The following is a 19964-nucleotide window of genomic DNA, read 5'->3' as shown; positions in this document are numbered from 1 at the left end:
TAAAATAATTAATTTATTATGGTTAATTTTTAAAAATAAGAAAATAAGAAAAATACAACATATTAAAATAATTATTTTATTACGCTTTATTTTTATTAATAATAAAATAATAAAAATAAAACATTCAATATTTATTTTATTATGTTTTATTTTTATTATTTTATTATTTCCCTTCTACGTGACTTTACCAAAAGAACCAAGAAAATGTTAAGATTAGTGTAAGTAGCGGCTCACGTTAATGCCTATCGCATGTTCGTGTGTATGTCACACGCATGTGTATCGCGTGTGCACAACCGCTGCATAGACATAATAAGTGAGTGGGGTTTTGGTGTTCACTATGAGTGCGTTGCCGAGAAGTGAACATTTACTACGGCCAAATCGTCTGAACTGTCGAGTTCAGGGCGATTTAGCAGATAGTCTGCTGTAGCAGCTTCGTGCTAAACTAACTCTTGAGTTCTGGTGATGATGGTGATAATGGTTTGAGATGGAGCAAGCAAGAAGATTAGATTTTGAGATACAGTCATATAGATTAGAGATACAAGCAAGAGAGGAATGGGAGATGTACATGGGAGATATTGGTCGAGGTAGGAACATTGCAATAAGAGATATAAAGCAATGAGAGATATAGATCAAGTAAAATAGGTCTAAGAGATGTGAATATACATGAGTATATGATACATTAGAGATGTTGCAAGACGGTGGAATAACACGAGATGAAATCAAATAAAAGCAATAGGTGAGATGGTGAGAGATCGACAAAAGAAAGATACGTAGTGGGAAGGGGATAAGGAAAAAAAGAGACTCAGGGAGATGAGAGGAGATGTAGATGAGAAACGGATGAAGGGATATGAGACGGGCGATGAAAACAAGACGGAAATGAGCTATGAGATACAAACGAGATAGAGATCTGGTGAGATGCAGAGGCGTGCAGAGATCAGATGAGATTTAGACACGCGACAGAGATCTAGTGAGATGAAAAGAGATGCAATTAGAGACATGAGAAGATAAGAGATACAGACAAGAGAAAGATAAACAGTGGTACGACAGAAAGGAGATGGAAATAGAGACGTAGGGTGATTCAATAACAAACAGACACGATTTAGAGATCTATTGAGATGAAAAGAGATGCATTTAGAGATCTATTGAGATGAAAAGAGATGCAGATAGATACATCGGGAGATGACAGACAGGAGATAGACAAGAGACAGAGATGAAGGGAGAGGCCAGAATAGATAAAAATGAGAGAACCAAAGCGAAATTACAGAGGAGACGCTCTTCAGACCTCACTCTGGTCTAGGTCTTTACATCAGCCGTGGCGTGAGCAACAAATTGCAGGGCTGCACCTTTACCTTGTTGTAATAAAAACATCACCATGATCAGCCGTAATCCACCATCTCTCACATTCCAGAAATGCAATAAAATCCACCTCACGTCCGCACGCCATCTGATGCAACGCTCCATCTCCCCCAGTAGACGACCTTTTCGGAAGCGTTCTCTTAATTTGTCGCTGCTCCGCCATCATTCCTGACCATCTGCCATGATTTTTTGGTAGGTCAGTTGAGGTGGGGAGAGCACGAAGTTGAGCGCTGGTTAATTGATGTCATCAGTGTTTCTTTGCTCCACGCAAATGCTCACAAACCTCCATGTGACATTGAAAAAAGTTACATAAATTCCACGTTGCTTTCATAGGGACCTTGCAGTCTCTCTATACCACTCAGACGAACGAGGGTCAAATAACAACCATCCAGACCGCTACCTGCACTCGCTGATCGCATGCTCTTCTGCACCCCTCTCCCGTGACCAGATGGTGCCCGCGATCATCAAGAATCGCTACGAGGTCTTGAACATGTTAGGTCAGGGATCCTATGGCCAAGTGTTCAGGTGTTTCGACTTCAAGGAAAAGCAGGAGATTGCACTGAAGGTGTCCAACAACACTATTAGGTGAGAACGAGTGGCGATCCGTGCGAGGACCTGCATTCAGAAATTCTCGCTTGACGCCGCAACACCAACACGCGTGCCTCCAGGATGACACACATTTGATTTAACTGATGACACCGTAGACGACGTTTTTTTTTTAATTCGTGTTTATGTCTTTGCGCAGTATGACAACGCAGAACAAGTACCGCGAGGCCGTCTTCCTGAAGCAGTTGAGGAACAGCAGCATCATCCGGTTCGAGGAACATTTTGTGATCGAAGATCAACAATTCTTGGTCCTTGAGTACATGAGGTAAGGATAACACCGAGTCCTCCGACATTGTCGCGTTGACAGGCTGTGTACGAATACAAGCTTGACACCTGCTCGAGCCTCATTCTCTATCGTCGACAAAGCCACGTGGCATTGTTTTGTTGTGATCTCAGAGTTGGCATTCATCTATGGGTTGCTAAGCACGTGGTGACAGTCCAGTCTCGTTGATCCTCTCACAGCCGGTCCTGTCTATTCTGAGGACCCGGCAACGCCCTCCTGTGGTAGAGTCTCGATATTTCGCGCGACGGAATGTAGGTTTTGTATGCGGGATCACACACTCGTCATGGCTGCTGCCCTCTCGTGGCAACAACTTGTAAAGACAATAAAGCACACTGGGACCAGGGTCACGGACTTCAGTAATGTTCTGAATATTGTCACCAAAAACTAACCTGACCAAGTTCGCAAAGTTAACTTTCAAATATGGCTGCCTGCAGGGTTACGTAGATGTAAAAAAAAAAACTGACAGCCGTGAAAGGGCCAATCTTCCTGCTGTGCAGCACGTTGTGGTAATCACCCTGTATCGTTAAGCCATTTAAACCATCACCGAGTGCGCATGGCATCACTAAAGCTCCAATTCCTTTCCTCCCCCTCATGGCGTTTCACTCCTCGTCGTGCGTGTAGGCGATGTGTCAGCGACTTTTCAAGCGAGGCTGTGTTTGTGACTACATCGCACTCTGTGCTGTGTGTCCTGCTTTTAGCAAGGGGAGCCTTTGGGAGGTGTTTCAGAATGGAGCCTTGCCTCTGGTCAATGTCCAGCGCTACGCCCGGTCCGTGATGAAAGCTCTGAAGTTTCTAAAGAAGAAAGGCGTGGTGCATGCAGACATCAAGGCGGTGAGTGTTGAGAATTGTGCTCGGCAGATCCGAGTGAGGGACGCTGCCGCGGTGGAATGGTCAGAGCACCGAGGTTGTAAAGAAGAGGTCATTGCTCTTTGGTTTTTTCATTATAGTCACGTAGGTTAAAAGAGAAAACAACTAAATTAAATCACGACGTTTCGGAGACAACACAAGCTTCTGTCTTCAGGTGGAACCGTCACAGCAGAATTACTGTTAAGGGGAGGAGCCATCCTGGCCATCCTGGCTCCTCCCCCTTCCCCTTAACCAGTACAGTATATAAGGTCGTATCTTTTAGAGTTCTCTTCACTTGATACAGTAATTTTGCTGTGACGGTTCCACCTGAAGACGGAAGCTTGTGTTGTGTCCGAAACGTCGTGATTTAATTTATTTGTTTTCTCTTTTACCCTACGGGACTTTACCGAAAAAAACAAAGAGTATGCGTCCTTGCAGTCACGAAAACTTAAAATCTAGAATTAAGAGGTCATTGGTTCGATTCGATTTCTCATGGCGCGGCAGTTGGAAGTTTTCTAATTTCTCCCCCCTCATTCCCCTCCCTCCTATGTGCACCGTGCAATACGAATGCGTCCATCACTGTTGAATGTGTGGAGTAAAATGTGGGTATTCTCACTTTTTCAAGTCAGCATGGCAGCGTAGGCCAAACAACCTCTAGAGGGGCTCTCCAGAGCCACATTCAGTCGAGGCTCTTCTGCCAGCAATTGCCTGACCAAGCAATTGCAGGGCTGTGCCTTAATTTTTAAAGCAGTCTACAAAGCATGACCTGTGTTTTGATTTAGTGTGCTGATCTTAAAGGTGGAGTGACTCATGCAGCCAGCTATGGCTGCAGGGTTTTGGTAGTACATGTTGTTTATGCCATTTATTGTGAAAATTCTGTCACAGTTCCTATGATTGCTTTTTCATTGCTTTCATGGCTTTATTTTGGTGATTTCGAAAAGTGTATTGGTTTAGCCATGTTTGTTTGTTGTAGTACAGAGTTAGACTGATGGCCTTAATCTAAGCTGTCTTGTGGTTGTTGTTGTTTGACTTGCATCCCACTGGGATTTTTGCACACAGCGTTGGTGTACGGTGTTTTTTCTGCAATATTTTGCTGTCTTTTCTTGGATTTTCTGTTTGCACTTAGTCACATATTCACTTTAAGATGTTTTTTGTTCATGTTTTTGTTTTTTGTTTGTTGCGGTTGCACCCGATTCAAGAGCTGAATGGCTCACAGGGCTATACCTAATAAATGAACTTGAACTTGAACCTCTAGCCCCCAGTGCCACGTGGTAGCCAGTTTAGTTCTGGTCACAGCCACCTACCACAGTGGAGCTTCTCTTATCCACAACCCTAATTTATGTGGCTCCTATTATCCCTGGGAGCTGTACAACACACGACAAATTCTTATACCCGCCCCACTATTTTTCCTATTATCCGTAAAGTTTTACAGCATTACAATATTCAAGCGAAATGTCTTACTGTTATCTAACTTGTTTTGTCACGGATAACCTTATGTTAAAATTCTGTTCGTGTTGGATCATCTTTACTTCCCCACCCACTTACAGCCACATGGACAGAGCTAATGTGTGGACACTTTCAGCCTTAGTTCCACACAGACAGTGATCATCTCAATGGGCTCTCATCTGGTTAAATACAGAATGTAATGTGCAACTGTTTTCATGTTTTATTTTAGCCGAACATCCTCATCAAAGACCACGAGATGGGGACAATCAAGCTGGCTGACTTCGGATTGAGTTTCTTCGAGAATGAGTCAGGTAATATACACTTCACGTATCTTGATACAAAGTGTACTAACGTTCTTTTATATCTTCCGACAGAACCTGTTATCTGAAATATGTGTCGGGTTAAAAATAAATGTTAGCCATTTAGCAGTAGCGGGGGTCTCGTCTACCTTGACCCGGCAATGCCCTCACGTGGCTTGCTGCCATTTTGTGGCGGCGACAACATCTGGATGAAGACAAACAGTGCACTTTGAGGAACCAGGATTCATGGCTCCGTAGCATTTTGAAAATATTTAACCTGATCCCAGTTTGCAGAATTAATACAGTTAAAAAGTGGCTGCCTGCAGGGGGTGGATGTACAGCTGTGAAAGGGTGAATGATTGACTCCTTTCTTCTCCTCTTGGTTCTTTCGGTAAAGTCACGTAGAAGGGAAGTAATAAAATAATAAAAATAAAACATAATAAAATAATTCTCACGACGTTTCGGCCACAACGCAAGCAGCCGTCCTCAGGTAAAGACCAGGTCTGTCGGGGAGACAGCGTCTGAATGAAACACCACCATGCTTGGAGCGTATATTTAAGCTGGGTTGGAAGGGGGGAAGGGCGCCTTGACAAAATAATTTGCATATCAATAGGAATTTAGCATATTTATGGGAAATGCAGGTATGTGATTAGTACTACTTGTGAAATGCGTAGGAGGTGGGCGGGGGGTTTGAAAGTCATATTATGCCGTGCATTATGCAGGATTAGCAGCATCAAAGGGAGGGGATAGGGGTAGCATTAATAAAGGGAAGAAGTGTTAATAGTATGTAGCTGCAGTAACTAAACAACCACGTAAAAAACTAAAGTATAAACTACATAGTATCATCAGTATACTAAATATACTCTCCAATAAGCTGAGCTACTAACAGTAAGTAATAGATTACAATTCTTTCTTCTCATTCCTCCGCAGTCGATTACCTCTTTTCTACCCAAGGGTACCGGGCCCCCGAGATTCTGCTGAACCTACGGGTTGGCACGCCGCTCGACATGTGGTCTGCCGGCTGCATCTTCGCCGAGCTGTCCACTGGGCAACAGCTGCTGCCATGCTGCAGCGACTTGCACGAGATCGTGGGCATCACGGAGGTAACGTGACGTCACCCTACGAGTCGAGTCGCTCAATGTAGCTGCCGTGTGTGTGGATATTGGCACCGTGCCTTTGACGGGTTGTTGCAGCTGGAGCTCGCGTTGGTGGCTCAGCGGTAGAGCGACCGGCCGGCAATGGAAGGTTGAGAGTTACCATGCCCATCATCCCTCTGGGGTTGATAAAATGAGTACTATGTGGGGGAAGTCAACAGTGGTTGTCGTATGGATGGACCCACCCCTGCCGCAGCAATGTAGATATTTTTTTACCACTGTCTCAGGGCTGTAAACGTGAGATTAGTTAAAATCCTGGTTGAGGGTTGAATCGGCTAATCATCCCTCTGAGGTTGATTAGATAGGTTTTGTTTTTGCCAAATTGCGCGATGATGCTGGATGTAATTACCAGCGAAACGTCGTACTCAAAAATTGTAAATGTTGTGGATTCACTCTTCAACATACCGGTGGGCTAAAGTAGTGAACTATTTGTTTTTTACATCATTGGAACCTCATTTGCCAGTAAAAAATATGATAATTGTTTTTTTACGCTTCTCTCTGGCAACAAAACTGACACCTTTTTTACAAGGAGCCTTTTGGCGTCATCTGGTCCAACCCATGTGAGACTGGGCTCTAAGGAAAGCTGTCTCGGGTGTGGACCAATCAACTTCAAGGACATTATCAGAGTTATGTTTTTTGTTTGCATTATGACTGCAGGTATTGTGGTCTATGCAAACATGGCTCCTTGTAAAAAAAAGGTGTCAGTTTTGTTGCCAGATAGAAGGGTAAAAAACCAATGATCATATTTGTCTTTTGTCAACGTGACACAATTTTTACTGATTGGCCGTGTCGGGCGGTGGAGGGTTGCGACACATATATAAATAACGCGATCTAATCCCCAAAATACTTTATAATGAATATTGGTGGCGAAAGCCTGCTACGTGTTAGGTACCACTATGTTGGGAAGTGAACAGTGGTTGGCATATGGCTGGACCTGTCCCTGTCACAGGAATGTGGATTGATTTTCTACTGCTGTGTGAGGGCTGCTACAAACGGGAGATAAGCACTTCCTCAATGTTCATTTGAGCAGGAATCCACTTTGAGCTCACGTGACATTATAGACAGCTCGACTCGATTAGTCTTCAATTTATTGCTAAATAATTAATGAATTAATCAATATGATGTACTCATCAAGCCAAGACATGAATAAGTATCCTCTTAACTCCTCCAGTAGCATAACAACAAACGTTCCATCTTCTTTCAGATTCTGGGCAAACCTCCGCGCGAGATGCTCACCGCTTCACCAAATTGTGACGAGTATTTTGGTGAGCAAACTGCACGCGGCGATTCTTCAAGTTGTGATGTCGCGGTGTGACATCCCTCAGCCGGCTGTACGGCGAAGTGAAATACATTCAATTTCCAACACACGCTTCAGCTTTAAGCGATAATAATAATCTGAATCACTCACATCGTTTTCGGTTGTCCCTGGTACAGACGTATATGGGAGGCTCAACTGGGCATGTCGCCAGCACAAGACTCACCGTTGCTCACTCAACCAGTTTTTGGGGTCCAGGGACTTGGGGTTCTTGGACTTTATCAACTCCATTCTTTGGTAAGTGTCGCATCCGCTGGGTTTTCCGCCAACTTCTTTAACAAATCCAAGTCAGGGTGTGGACCAATCAACTTCAAGGACAGTGCATATCATTATCAAAGTTGTGTTTTTTGTTTGCATTATGGCTGCATGCATTGTGGTCTATGCAAACATGACTCCTTGTAAAAAAAAGTGTCAGTTTTGTTGCCAGATAGAAGGGTAAAAAAACAATTATGAAATCCAAGTCACGTTTCATTATGTGCCGTTCCAGCAGTACACGTCTTTGCCATGGTCCCATCACTTGCCTCACACAGCATGAGCTATTATAAACGTAAGGGGCACCATGCATTGGGCAGATAAAACGTGACCCACAGATCTACGGACAATTGCAGGAGGACCTCTCTGTGCCTTCTATATCTTCATTGCAGTTAATATTAGTTCTAACTCATATCCCTTCATTATGTAATGTGAGGATATATCCGGGTCGTTGACGGATTACAACTCGTCACAATGATTGGCTCTGCCGGTCCTGGTCCATAGCCAATGGGGGGAAGCCTGGGGGCGTGGCCCTGACGTAATGGAAAGGTGACAGCTGTAAGTAGAGGATTGGTTCTGCTGGCTTTAGCCACAGCCAATGGGGAGACGAGTCAGGGGCGTGGTCCCGGGAGCCTACGGTGGAGTCTGGAAGATTCCATAGAGGCTAACCAGGATTGGTGGAAACGTACCACGTGACCCGGGTATTAAATAGGGGTGGAGACGAACAACACGTGGTCAGAACTGGAACGAACGAAGGGGAGAGGCCACGCGAGAGCGGGGGTCCAGGCTGCCACGTGGCTGCACGTGTCTCTCTCTTTCTATCCCTCTCACGCTGCCTGTCAGCAGCGTGAAGGAGTGTTGTAATGAAAGATGAATAAAGACCGAATTCCAGAAGTCGCTTTAACGACCTTTATTACAATTACATGAAATCATTGTCTTTTGCATCAAACCTCGGATATGCCATTGGAGAGCTGCACCGCACTTTTTGCGTGCGAACGAGGCCAAAGATGAAATCGCCCCTCATGCCGAATGTCCTCACGGCTACTCGTCTCTCTGTCCGCCCGCAGCTGGAACCCAGACATGCGCTGCACGCCGGCGAGTGCTCTCAAGCACTCGTGGATGAACACCACCCCAGGGCCGGCACCCAAGCATCACGTGGCACCAGTGTTCAACGCCGACCCCCCCCACCCGGCTCCAGCAGTCCAGCCATTGCCCTTCTGGGCTTCATCTCCTCAACCCGCGTGCCACCCCACGGATTACGCTCGCCTGGCCGTGACCCCCCCATGTCCGACCTCCATCATCATCCCCCCTGCGCTTCTGATGACGAGTGGCAGCACCACCGTTGCGCCTCCTGACTCTGGTCACCTTTCATCTTCCACGTTGGCTGTCCTCACGAGCCGCAGTGGTTTCTATTCAATTAATTGCACCACGAGCAGCAGCGGCAACGTTGAGAGCGCAAAGGCAATGGACATGAGGGACGGCGATTCCGTCGAGGAAATGGACGTTTGCGAGGGCGATTCTGTTGAGGAAATGGAAGTAGACGATTACGTTGAGGAGATGGAAGTAGACGATTTTATTGAGGAAATGGAAGTGGACGATTTTATTGAGGAAATGGAAGTGGACAAGGTCGATTCTATTGAGGAAATGGAAGTTTGCGAGGGTGATTCCATTGATACAATTGAAGTGTGCGAGGGCGATTCTGTTGATACAAAGGAAGTTTGCGAGAGCGATTCGATTGATACAATGAAAGTTTGCGAGGGCGATTCTATTGATACAATGAAAGTTTGCGAGGGCAATTCTATTGATACAATGAAAGTGTGCGACGGTGATTCCATTGATACAAAGGAAGTTTGCGAGGGCAATTCCATTGATACAATTGAAGTTTGCGAGGGTGATTCTATTGATACAATGAAAGTTTGCGAGGGCGATTCGATTGATACAATGAAAGTGTGCGACAGTGATTCTATTGATACAATGAAAGTTTGCGAGGGCGATTCCATTGATACAATGAAAGTTTGCGACAGCGATTCTATTGATACAATTGAAGTTTGCGAGGGCAATTCTATTGATACAATGAAAGTTTGCGAGGGTGTATCCATTGATACAATGAAAGTTTGCGAGGGAGATTCCATTGATACAATGAAAGTTTGCGAGGGCGATTCCATTGATACAAAGAAAGTTTGCGAGGACGATGCCATTGATACAATTGAAGTTTGCGAGGGCGATTCGATTTATACAATGAAAGTTTGCGAGGGCGATTCTATTGATACAATGAAAGTTTGCGAGGGCAATTCCATTGATACAATGAAAGTTTGCGAGGGCGATTCCATTGATACAATTGAAGTTTGCGAGGGCGATTCTATTGATACAATGAAAGTTTGCGAGGGTGATTCGATTGATACAATGAAAGTTTCCGAGGGCGATTCCGTTGATACAATGGGAGCGTGCGAGGGCGATTCTGTTGATACAATGAAAGTTTGCGAGGGCGATTCTATTGATACAATGAAAGTTTGCGAGGGCGATTCCGTTGATACAATTGAAGTTTGCAAGGGCGATTCGATTGATACAATGAAAGTGTGCGACAGCGATTCTATTGATACAATGAAAGTTTGCGAGGGCGATTCCGTTGAGGAAATGGAAGTGGATGAGGGCGATTCCGTTGAGGAAATGGAAGTTTGCGAGGGCGATTCCATTGATACAATGAAAGTGTGCGAGGGCGATTCCGTTGAGGACATGGAAGTGGATGAGGGCGATTCCGTTGAGGAAATGGAAGTTTGCGAGGGCGATTCGATTGATACAATGAAAGTTTGCGAGGGCGATTCCGTTGAGGAAATGGAAGTGGACGAGGGCGATTCCGTTGAGGAAATGGAAGTTAGTGAATGTCATTCCCTTGCCTCACTCAAAACCTCCACCAAGAGCGGTCAGCCTCTGCACGCCAAGGAAGTGGATGTTTCCACAGAGGCAGTCGAAGAGAGCGAAAGCAATCAGAGCCAGTACATTGCCTCAATCAAAATCAGCACGGACAACGATCCATCTCTGGATGCCGAGGGATCGGATGCTCATATCGAGGGGATGGGAGAGAGCCAAATCGGAGCAGATCGGTCTCAGGATACCGCGGATTGGGCCGTGTCCATCGAGGCGGAGGGGAGCCATGGGATTGCCTCGCTGGGAGATGACGACGCCCCAGCTACGGTGAAGACGGAGGAGGGGGAGAGCGACGAGGAGAGGCGGAAGGAGGAAAACGACGGCGAGAAGCGGGAGGAGGTCACAGAGTCCCATTGCCGCACACGTCCCTGCAGGAGGGGGTGGCTGCGCCGCATTGGACGTGCTCTCCGGCGCCTTTGCTGCTGTGGGAGAACCGCGGAGAGGGACTAATTTTGTACCCGGGTCATTTATACATTTTGTACTCTTTGTAATTATTAATATTTATACTATAGTACGGGGGCAGTCCTTGACATACGAACGGGATACGTTCCTGAGACTCGTTCATAATTCGAACGGTTCGTAATTGCACATGAGGCCAGTGTTATAAACTGTGATGATGTTCAATAAAAAATAGATAAACATTGTTATACTCATAAATATGGAATATTGTAAATTTGTATGTAATACTGTGATAAGTACTGTATAATAATAAGCTTAATTGTGCGCCCGGGTTATTTATACTTCTTATAATTACTTTTTAATAATAATAATTACGTATACATATAACATAGATCTTAACGAACGGTATTGTGCTTAACATCGTTATTGTGTGTTGTTGCTTTTGCAATATGTTTATAAATGCATTGGTGATACTGACTTTGGCTACCGCGTGGTTATTGACGCTGCTGCTCCTGCTGCCAATGATAGCGCTGCTCGGTCACCCGCTCAGACGGCACAGCTGCGATTCACAACTTGCCCGGGTTCGTTAACGCAGGGGAAAGGTCAAGGTGCATGCCAATTTGATAAACACACGCTCATGGTGATGCATTTACCCATAGAACACAATTTCGTGACCATCAAATTTCGATTTAAAGCTTTCGTGACTGCAGGGATTCATATGCTTGGTTCTTTTGGTAAAGTCACGTAGAAGGGAAATAATAAAATAATAAAAATAAAACATTATATAATAACATTCTCACGACGTTTCGGCCACAACACAAGCAGCCGTCCTCAGGTGAAAAAACAGAGCTGTCGGAAAGACAGCGTCTCAATGAACACTGCTAAGCTTGGCAGCGTATTTTTAAGCTGGGTGGGAGGAGGAGAGCGCCTTGACAAAGGAATTTACACATCAACAGAGGAATTTAGCATATTGATGCTAAAGAACTGCTTCTACCCTACTACCATACAATAAACCGATGTGAAAAAACTAAATATAAACTATACTCTTAGTTCTTTCGGTGAAGTCACGTAGGTAAAAAATGAAATAAAAATGAAATTTTTTTATTTATTTCATTTTTTACCTACGTGACTTTACCGAAAGAACTAAAGAGTATGAATCATTGCAGTCACGAAAGCTTCAAATCTAGAATAAATATAAACCACATCAATTTAATCAACGTACTCAATATACTTTCCAAGAAGCTGAGCTATTCACATGAAGTAACTGGGTATACACTACACTAGCTTATTGGAGAGCATATTGATTGGGAAGATCATGTGGGTGGACGCTCGGCAGGATGGAAGAGGGAGAGACCTGAGGCTACCCGTCACGTGGAGGCTCTCGTTGCTGCTGGCAGGAGGGGGAGCAGGAGGTCACGGGGCAGACGCAGCAGTTACGGGTTGACTCGAGACATAAAACTAACATCTTCACTAACCTGCTTCAGTTGCCCCCCTTAAGACAACCGCCATCTTTTCTACCCCAGCCAATCCAGCTACCGCTACTCCCTGCCCCAGCCTCCCAGCTACGACAAGGCCTACCGCAAGACGTATCATTACCGCAACACCACCCCAACCCCTATCGCCATCACCTCAACCAATATCACTACCCCTGCCCCAGCCGCAACCAGGCCTAACCCCAACCTCTATCACTTCCCCAACCCCTCCTTAACCACTCACGCTTCTTCTACTATCACCGTAGCTACACAACCACCTTCAAATTCATATCCGCACTCTTTTTAATTCAACTGCTATCATCTCAGGTACGATGTTATGATTGCTGTACAACGCATTTGTATTAAGGCGCTATATGAAACTTATGGCGGTTCCCTGGGGTACCATAGTACCCCGGCTCTCGCGTAATATCCGTGATGCAGTCATTTATAGTCTGTTGATGGTCGGCGACGCGGCAATCGACTCATCTCGACGAGCTGTACACTACGATGCACCGCTACGGTGCGTACGAGCGTTCAGGGTTTCGGCACAATCGTCCTCGCTGCATTTCGACATCGCGGAGTGGCACCGATTTGGGATTGATTGGTACCCCAGTCGCGGAGTTTAAGTACACCCCTGGGAAAAAATAGTGTCCCAGAAAACACATTGTCCTGTGGAGGGAGCTGGTAGGAACGTTGGGTAGCTCGGTCAATGGCCTGCAGGGTCAACGGCGGCGTGGTGTATTCCGCAAATATGGCCGACTGTGAGGGCGGGCACAAGCCGGCGTGAGTAGGTTAAACGTTGAGTTTTATAAGGGCACCACGGGGTGACCAGCCCCTCCCCACCCAGCCCCACCCCTCCCACCCCCCACCCAGCCCTTCCCCACCCTAGTAAGTGGGTGAGTGTGAGGGGTGAGTGAGAGGGGTGAGTGAGAGGGGGAGAGGGGGTGAGTGAGAGGGGGTGAGTGAGAGGGGTGAGTGTGAGGGGGGGGGGGTGAGTGTGAGGGGGTGAGTGTGCGGGGGTGAGTGTGAGGGGGTGAGTGTGAGAGGGTGAGCGAGGGGGGTGAGGAAGCGGGTGAGTGTGAAGGGGTGAGTGAGAGGGGGTGAGTGTGAGGAAGGGGGTGAGTGAGGGGGGTGGGAGTATGAGGGGTGAGTGTGAGGGGGTGAGTGAGCAGTGAGGGAGGGGGTGAGTGAGAGGGTGAGTGTGAGAAGGTGAGTGTGAGGGGGGTGAGTGAGAGTGAGGGGGTGAGTGTGAGAGGGTGAGCGTGAGGGGTGAGTGTGAGGGGGTGAGTAAGAGGGGGGGGGGGCGGGGAGTGTGAGGGAGGGGTGAGAGGGTGAGCGTGAGGGGTGAGTGTGAGGGGGTGAGTAAGAGGGGGGGGGGGCGGGGAGTGTGAGGGAGGGGTGAGAGGGTGAGCGTGAGGGGTGAGTGTGAGGGGGTGAGTAAGAGGGGGGGGGCGGGGAGTGTGAGGGAGGGGTGAGAGGGTGAGCGTGAGGGGTGAGTGTGAGGGGGTGAGTAAGAGGGGGGGGGGGGCGGGGAGTGTGAGGGAAGGGTGAGAGGGGTGAGCGTGAGGGGTGAGTGTGAGGGGGTGAGTAAGAGGGGGGGGGGGCGGGGAGTGTGAGGGAGGGGTGAGAGGGTGAGCGTGAGGGGTGAGTGTGAGGGGGGTGAGTAAGAGGGGGGGGGGGGGGCGGGGAGTGTGAGGGAGGGGTGAGAGGGTGAGCGTGAGGGGTGAGTGTGAGGGGGTGAGTAAGAGGGGGGGGGCGGGGAGTGTGAGGGAGGGGTGAGAGGGTGAGCGTGAGGGGTGAGTGTGAGGGGGTGAGTAAGAGGGGGGGGGGCGGGGAGTGTGAGGGAGGGGTGAGAGGGTGAGCGTGAGGGGTGAGTGTGAGGGGGTGAGTAAGAGGGGGGGGGGCGGGGAGTGTGAGGAAGGGGTGAGAGGGTGAGCGTGAGGGGTGAGTGTGAGGGGGTGAGTAAGAGGGGGGGGCGGGGAGTGTGAGGGAGGGGTGAGAGGGTGAGCGTGAGGGGTGAGTGTGAGGGGGTGAGTAAGAGGGGGGGGGGGGCGGGGAGTGTGAGGGAGGGGTGAGAGGGGTGAGCGTGAGGGGTGAGTGTGAGGGGGTGAGTAAGAGAGGGGGGGGCGGGGAGTGTGAGGGAGGGGTGAGAGGGTGAGCGTGAGGGGTGAGTGTGAGGGGGTGAGTAAGAGGGGGGGGGGCGGGGAGTGTGAGGGAGGGGTGAGAGGGGTGAGCGTGAGGGGTGAGTGTGAGGGGGTGAGTAAGAGGGGGGGGGGCGGGGAGTGTGAGGGAGGGGTGAGAGGGTGAGCGTGAGGGGTGAGTGTGAGGGGGTGAGTAAGAGGGGGGGGGGGCGGGGAGTGTGAGGGAGGGGTGAGAGGGTGAGCGTGAGGGGTGAGTGTGAGGGGGTGAGTAAGAGGGGGGGGGGGCGGGGAGTGTGAGGGAGGGGGTGAGAGGGTGAGCTTTGGGGCGGAGGCAGTGAGAGGGGAAGTGAGGGGAGGGGTGAGCGGGGTAAGGGGAGGGGTGAGGGGGGGAGGGGTGAGGGGGTAAGGGGAGGGGTGAGGGGGTAAGGGGAGGGGTGAGGGGAAGGGTGAGGGGGGTAAGGGGAGGGGTGAGGGGGTGAGGGGGTAAGGGGAGGGGTGAGGGGGTAAGGGGAGGGGTGAGGGGGTAAGGGGAGGGGTGAGGGGAAGGGTGAGGGGGTAAGGGGAGGGGTGAGGGGGTGAGGGGGTAAGGGGAGGGGTGAGGGGGGTAAGGGGAGGGGTGAGGGGGTAAGGGGAGGGGTGAGGGGAAGGGTGAGGGGGTAAGGGGAGGGGTGAGGGGGTGAGGGGGGTAAGGGGAGGGGTGAGGGGGGAGGGGTGAGCGAGGTGAGGGGAGGGGTGAGGGGAGAGTTTGGATACGGAACTGAGGGCCCAGCTCGAAGCGGCGGGGAGAGTACGAGAGTGGCGAGTTTTACGAGTGTGAGTGTGTACGAGTGTGAGTGTGTGTACGAGTGTGAGTGTGTGTACGAGTGTTATTGTGTGTACGAGTGTGAGTGTGTGTACGAGTGTGAGTGTGTGTACGAGTGTTATTGTGTGTACGAGTGTCATTGTGTGTACGAGTGTTATTGTGTGTACGAGTGTGAGTGTGTGTACGAGTGTGAGTGTGTGTACGAGTGTTATTGTGTGTACGAGTGTTATTGTGTGTACGAGTGTTATTGTGTGTACGAGTGTGAGTGTGTGTACGAGTGTGAGTGTGTGTACGAGTGTTATTGTGTGTACGAGTGTCATTGTGTGTACGAGTGTTAGTGTGTGTACGAGTGTTATTGTGTGTACGAGTGTTATTGTGTGTACGAGTGTTATTGTGTGTACGAGTGTTAGTGTGTGTACGAGTGTTATTGTGTGTACGAGTGTTAGTGTGTGTACGAGTGTTATTGTGTGTACGAGTGTTATTGTGTGTACGAGTGTGAGTGTGTGTACGAGTGTGAGTGTGTGTACGAGTGTTATTGTGTGTACGAGTGTCATTGTGTGTACGAGTGTTAGTGTGTGTACGAGTGTTATTGTGTGTACGAGTGTTATTGTGTGTACGAGTGTTATTGTGTGTACGAGTGTTAGTGTGTGTACGAGTGTTATTGTGTGTACGAGTGTTAGTGTGTGTACGAGTGTTATTGTGTGTACGAGTGTTAGTGTGTGTACGAGTGTGAGTGTGTGTACGAGTGTGAGTGTGTGTACGAGTGTTATTGTGTGTACGAGTGTTAGTGTGTGTACGAGTGTGAGTGTGTGTACGAGTGTGAGTGTGTGTACGAGTGTGAGTGTGTGTACGAGTGTGAGTGTGTGTACGAGTGTTATTGTGTGTACGAGTGTTAGTGTGTGTACGAGTGTGAGTGTGTGTACGAGTGTGAGTGTGTGTACGAGTGTTATTGTGTGTACGAGTGTTAGTGTGTGTACGAGTGTGAGTGTGTGTACGAGTGTTAGTGTGTGTACGAGTGTCATTGTGTGTACGAGTGTGAGTGTGTGTACGAGTGTTATTGTGTGTACGAGTGTGAGTGTGTGTACGAGTGTGAGTGTGTGTACGAGTGTTAGTGTGTGTACGAGTGTCATTGTGTGTACGAGTGTTAGTGTGTGTACGAGTGTTATTGTGTGTACGAGTGTTATTGTGTGTACGAGTGTTATTGTGTGTACGAGTGTTATTGTGTGTACGAGTGTCATTGTGTGTACGAGTGTGAGTGTGTGTACGAGTGTTATTGTGTGTACGAGTGTTATTGTGTGTACGAGTGTTATTGTGTGTACGAGTGTTATTGTGTGTACGAGTGTTATTGTGTGTACGAGTGTTAGTGTGTGTACGAGTGTGAGTGTGTGTACGAGTGTTAGTGTGTGTACGAGTGTTATTGTGTGTACGAGTGTTAGTGTGTGTACGAGTGTTAGTGTGTGTACGAGTGTTATTGTGTGTACGAGTGTTAGTGTGTGTACGAGTGTTAGTGTGTGTACGAGTGTTAGTGTGTGTACGAGTGTGAGTGTGTGTACGAGTGTTAGTGTGTGTACGAGTGTTATTGTGTGTACGAGTGTTATTGTGTGTACGAGTGTTAGTGTGTGTACGAGTGTTAGTGTGTGTACGAGTGTTATTGTGTGTACGAGTGTTAGTGTGTGTACGAGTGTTATTGTGTGTACGAGTGTTAGTGTGTGTACGAGTGTTATTGTGTGTACGAGTGTGAGTGTGTGTACGAGTGTTATTGTGTGTACGAGTGTTAGTGTGTGTACGAGTGTTAGTGTGTGTACGAGTGTGAGTGTGTGTACGAGTGTTAGTGTGTGTACGAGTGTTATTGTGTGTACGAGTGTGAGTGTGTGTACGAGTGTTATTGTGTGTACGAGTGTGAGTGTGTGTACGAGTGTTAGTGTGTGTACGAGTGTTATTGTGTGTACGAGTGTTATTGTGTGTACGAGTGTTATTGTGTGTACGAGTGTGAGTGTGTGTACGAGTGTTATTGTGTGTACGAGTGTTATTGTGTGTACGAGTGTCATTGTGTGTACGAGTGTTATTGTGTGTACGAGTGTGAGTGTGTGTACGAGTGTGAGTGTGTGTACGAGTGTTATTGTGTGTACGAGTGTTATTGTGTGTACGAGTGTTATTGTGTGTACGAGTGTTAGTGTGTGTACGAGTGTGAGTGTGTGTACGAGTGTGAGTGTGTGTACGAGTGTTAGTGTGTGTACGAGTGTTATTGTGTGTACGAGTGTTAGTGTGTGTACGAGTGTGAGTGTGTGTACGAGTGTGAGTGTGTGTACGAGTGTGAGTGTGTGTACGAGTGTTAGTGTGTGTACGAGTGTTATTGTGTGTACGAGTGTTATTGTGTGTACGAGTGTGAGTGTGTGTACGAGTGTTATTGTGTGTACGAGTGTTAGTGTGTGTACGAGTGTTATTGTGTGTACGAGTGTTATTGTGTGTACGAGTGTTATTGTGTGTACGAGTGTGAGTGTGTGTACGAGTGTTATTGTGTGTACGAGTGTGAGTGTGTGTACGAGTGTTATTGTGTGTACGAGTGTTATTGTGTGTACGAGTGTTATTGTGTGTACGAGTGTTAGTGTGTGTACGAGTGTGAGTGTGTGTACGAGTGTTATTGTGTGTACGAGTGTAAGTGTGTGTACGAGTGTTATTGTGTGTACGAGTGTAAGTGTGTGTACGAGTGTTATTGTGTGTACGAGTGTTATTGTGTGTACGAGTGTGAGTGTGTGTACGAGTGTTATTGTGTGTACGAGTGTTAGTGTGTGTACGAGTGTCATTGTGTGTACGAGTGTCATTGTGTGTACGAGTGTTATTGTGTGTACGAGTGTTATTGTGTGTACGAGTGTCATTGTGTGTACGAGTGTCATTGTGTGTACGAGTGTTATTGTGTGTACGAGTGTTATTGTGTGTACGAGTGTTAGTGTGTGTACGAGTGTTATTGTGTGTACGAGTGTTAGTGTGTGTACGAGTGTTAGTGTGTGTACGAGTGTTATTGTGTGTACGAGTGTTATTGTGTGTACGAGTGTTAGTGTGTGTACGAGTGTTAGTGTGTGTACGAGTGTTATTGTGTGTACGAGTGTTAGTGTGTGTACGAGTGTGAGTGTGTGTACGAGTGTTAGTGTGTGTACGAGTGTGAGTGTGTGTACGAGTGTGAGTGTGTGTACGAGTGTGAGTGTGTGTACGAGTGTGAGTGTGTGTACGAGTGTTATTGTGTGTACGAGTGTTAGTGTGTGTACGAGTGTTATTGTGTGTACGAGTGTTATTGTGTGTACGAGTGTTAGTGTGTGTACGAGTGTGAGTGTGTGTACGAGTGTGAGTGTGTGTACGAGTGTTATTGTGTGTACGAGTGTTAGTGTGTGTACGAGTGTGAGTGTGTGTACGAGTGTTAGTGTGTGTACGAGTGTGAGTGTGTGTACGAGTGTGAGTGTGTGTACGAGTGTTATTGTGTGTACGAGTGTGAGTGTGTGTACGAGTGTGAGTGTGTGTACGAGTGTTATTGTGTGTACGAGTGTCATTGTGTGTACGAGTGTTAGTGTGTGTACGAGTGTTATTGTGTGTACGAGTGTTAGTGTGTGTACGAGTGTTAGTGTGTGTACGAGTGTTAGTGTGTGTACGAGTGTTAGTGTGTGTACGAGTGTGAGTGTGTGTACGAGTGTTAGTGTGTGTACGAGTGTTATTGTGTGTACGAGTGTGAGTGTGTGTACGAGTGTGAGTGTGTGTACGAGTGTGAGTGTGTGTACGAGTGTGAGTGTGTGTACGAGTGTTAGTGTGTGTACGAGTGTTAGTGTGTGTACGAGTGTTATTGTGTGTACGAGTGTGAGTGTGTGTACGAGTGTTAGTGTGTGTACGAGTGTGAGTGTGTGTACGAGTGTTAGTGTGTGTACGAGTGTTAGTGTGTGTACGAGTGTTATTGTGTGTACGAGTGTTAGTGTGTGTACGAGTGTTATTGTGTGTACGAGTGTGAGTGTGTGTACGAGTGTGAGTGTGTGTACGAGTGTTATTGTGTGTACGAGTGTTATTGTGTGTACGAGTGTGAGTGTGTGTACGAGTGTGAGTGTGTGTACGAGTGTTAGTGTGTGTACGAGTGTTATTGTGTGTACGAGTGTTATTGTGTGTACGAGTGTTATTGTGTGTACGAGGGTGAGTGTGTGTACGAGTGTGAGTGTGTGTACGAGTGTTATTGTGTGTACGAGTGTGAGTGTGTGTACGAGTGTTAGTGTGTGTACGAGTGTGAGTGTGTGTACGAGTGTGAGTGTGTGTACGAGTGTTATTGTGTGTACGAGTGTTATTGTGTGTACGAGTGTTAGTGTGTGTACGAGTGTTAGTGTGTGTACGAGGGTGAGTGTGTGTACGAGTGTTAGTGTGTGTACGAGTGTGAGTGTGTGTACGAGTGTGAGTGTGTGTACGAGGGTGAGTGTGTGTACGAGTGTGAGTGTGTGTACGAGTGTTATTGTGTGTACGAGTGTCATTGTGTGTACGAGTGTTAGTGTGTGTACGAGTGTGAGTGTGTGTACGAGTGTGAGTGTGTGTACGAGGGTGAGTGTGTGTACGAGTGTGAGTGTGTGTACGAGTGTTAGTGTGTGTACGAGTGCTAGTGTGTGTACGAGGGTGAGTGTGTGTACGAGTGTTAGTGTGTGTACG

General features: G+C 47.6%; 2 protein-coding genes across 2 annotated transcripts in view; both read left to right on the top strand.

Moving 5' to 3' along the window:
• Positions 1–1804: 1804 nt before the first annotated feature.
• Positions 1805–6059, top strand: LOC144739958 (dual specificity tyrosine-phosphorylation-regulated kinase 2-like). The gene is made up of 6 exons (XM_078622843.1): positions 1805–1941; positions 2102–2227; positions 2944–3076; positions 4767–4848; positions 5791–5939; positions 6030–6059. Exons 1-6 carry the CDS (start codon positions 1805–1807, stop codon positions 6057–6059), a joined length of 657 nt encoding a protein of 218 aa, XP_078478969.1.
• Positions 6060–15231: 9172 nt separating this feature from the next.
• The window catches only part of LOC144739956 (inositol polyphosphate-4-phosphatase type I A-like), a 54764-nt gene continuing 50031 nt past the window's right edge, over positions 15232–19964 (top strand). The window contains 1 exon segment of the mRNA XM_078622842.1: positions 15232–15289. The gene's annotated coding sequence lies outside the window, so the exon portion shown is untranslated.

Source organism: Lampetra planeri, unplaced genomic scaffold, assembly GCF_965212315.1.
Source record: "Lampetra planeri unplaced genomic scaffold, kcLamPlan1.2.h2 scaffold_181, whole genome shotgun sequence".
Classification (NCBI taxonomy): Eukaryota; Metazoa; Chordata; class Hyperoartia; order Petromyzontiformes; family Petromyzontidae; genus Lampetra; species Lampetra planeri.
This window is presented reverse-complemented; position numbering and strand designations above follow the sequence as displayed.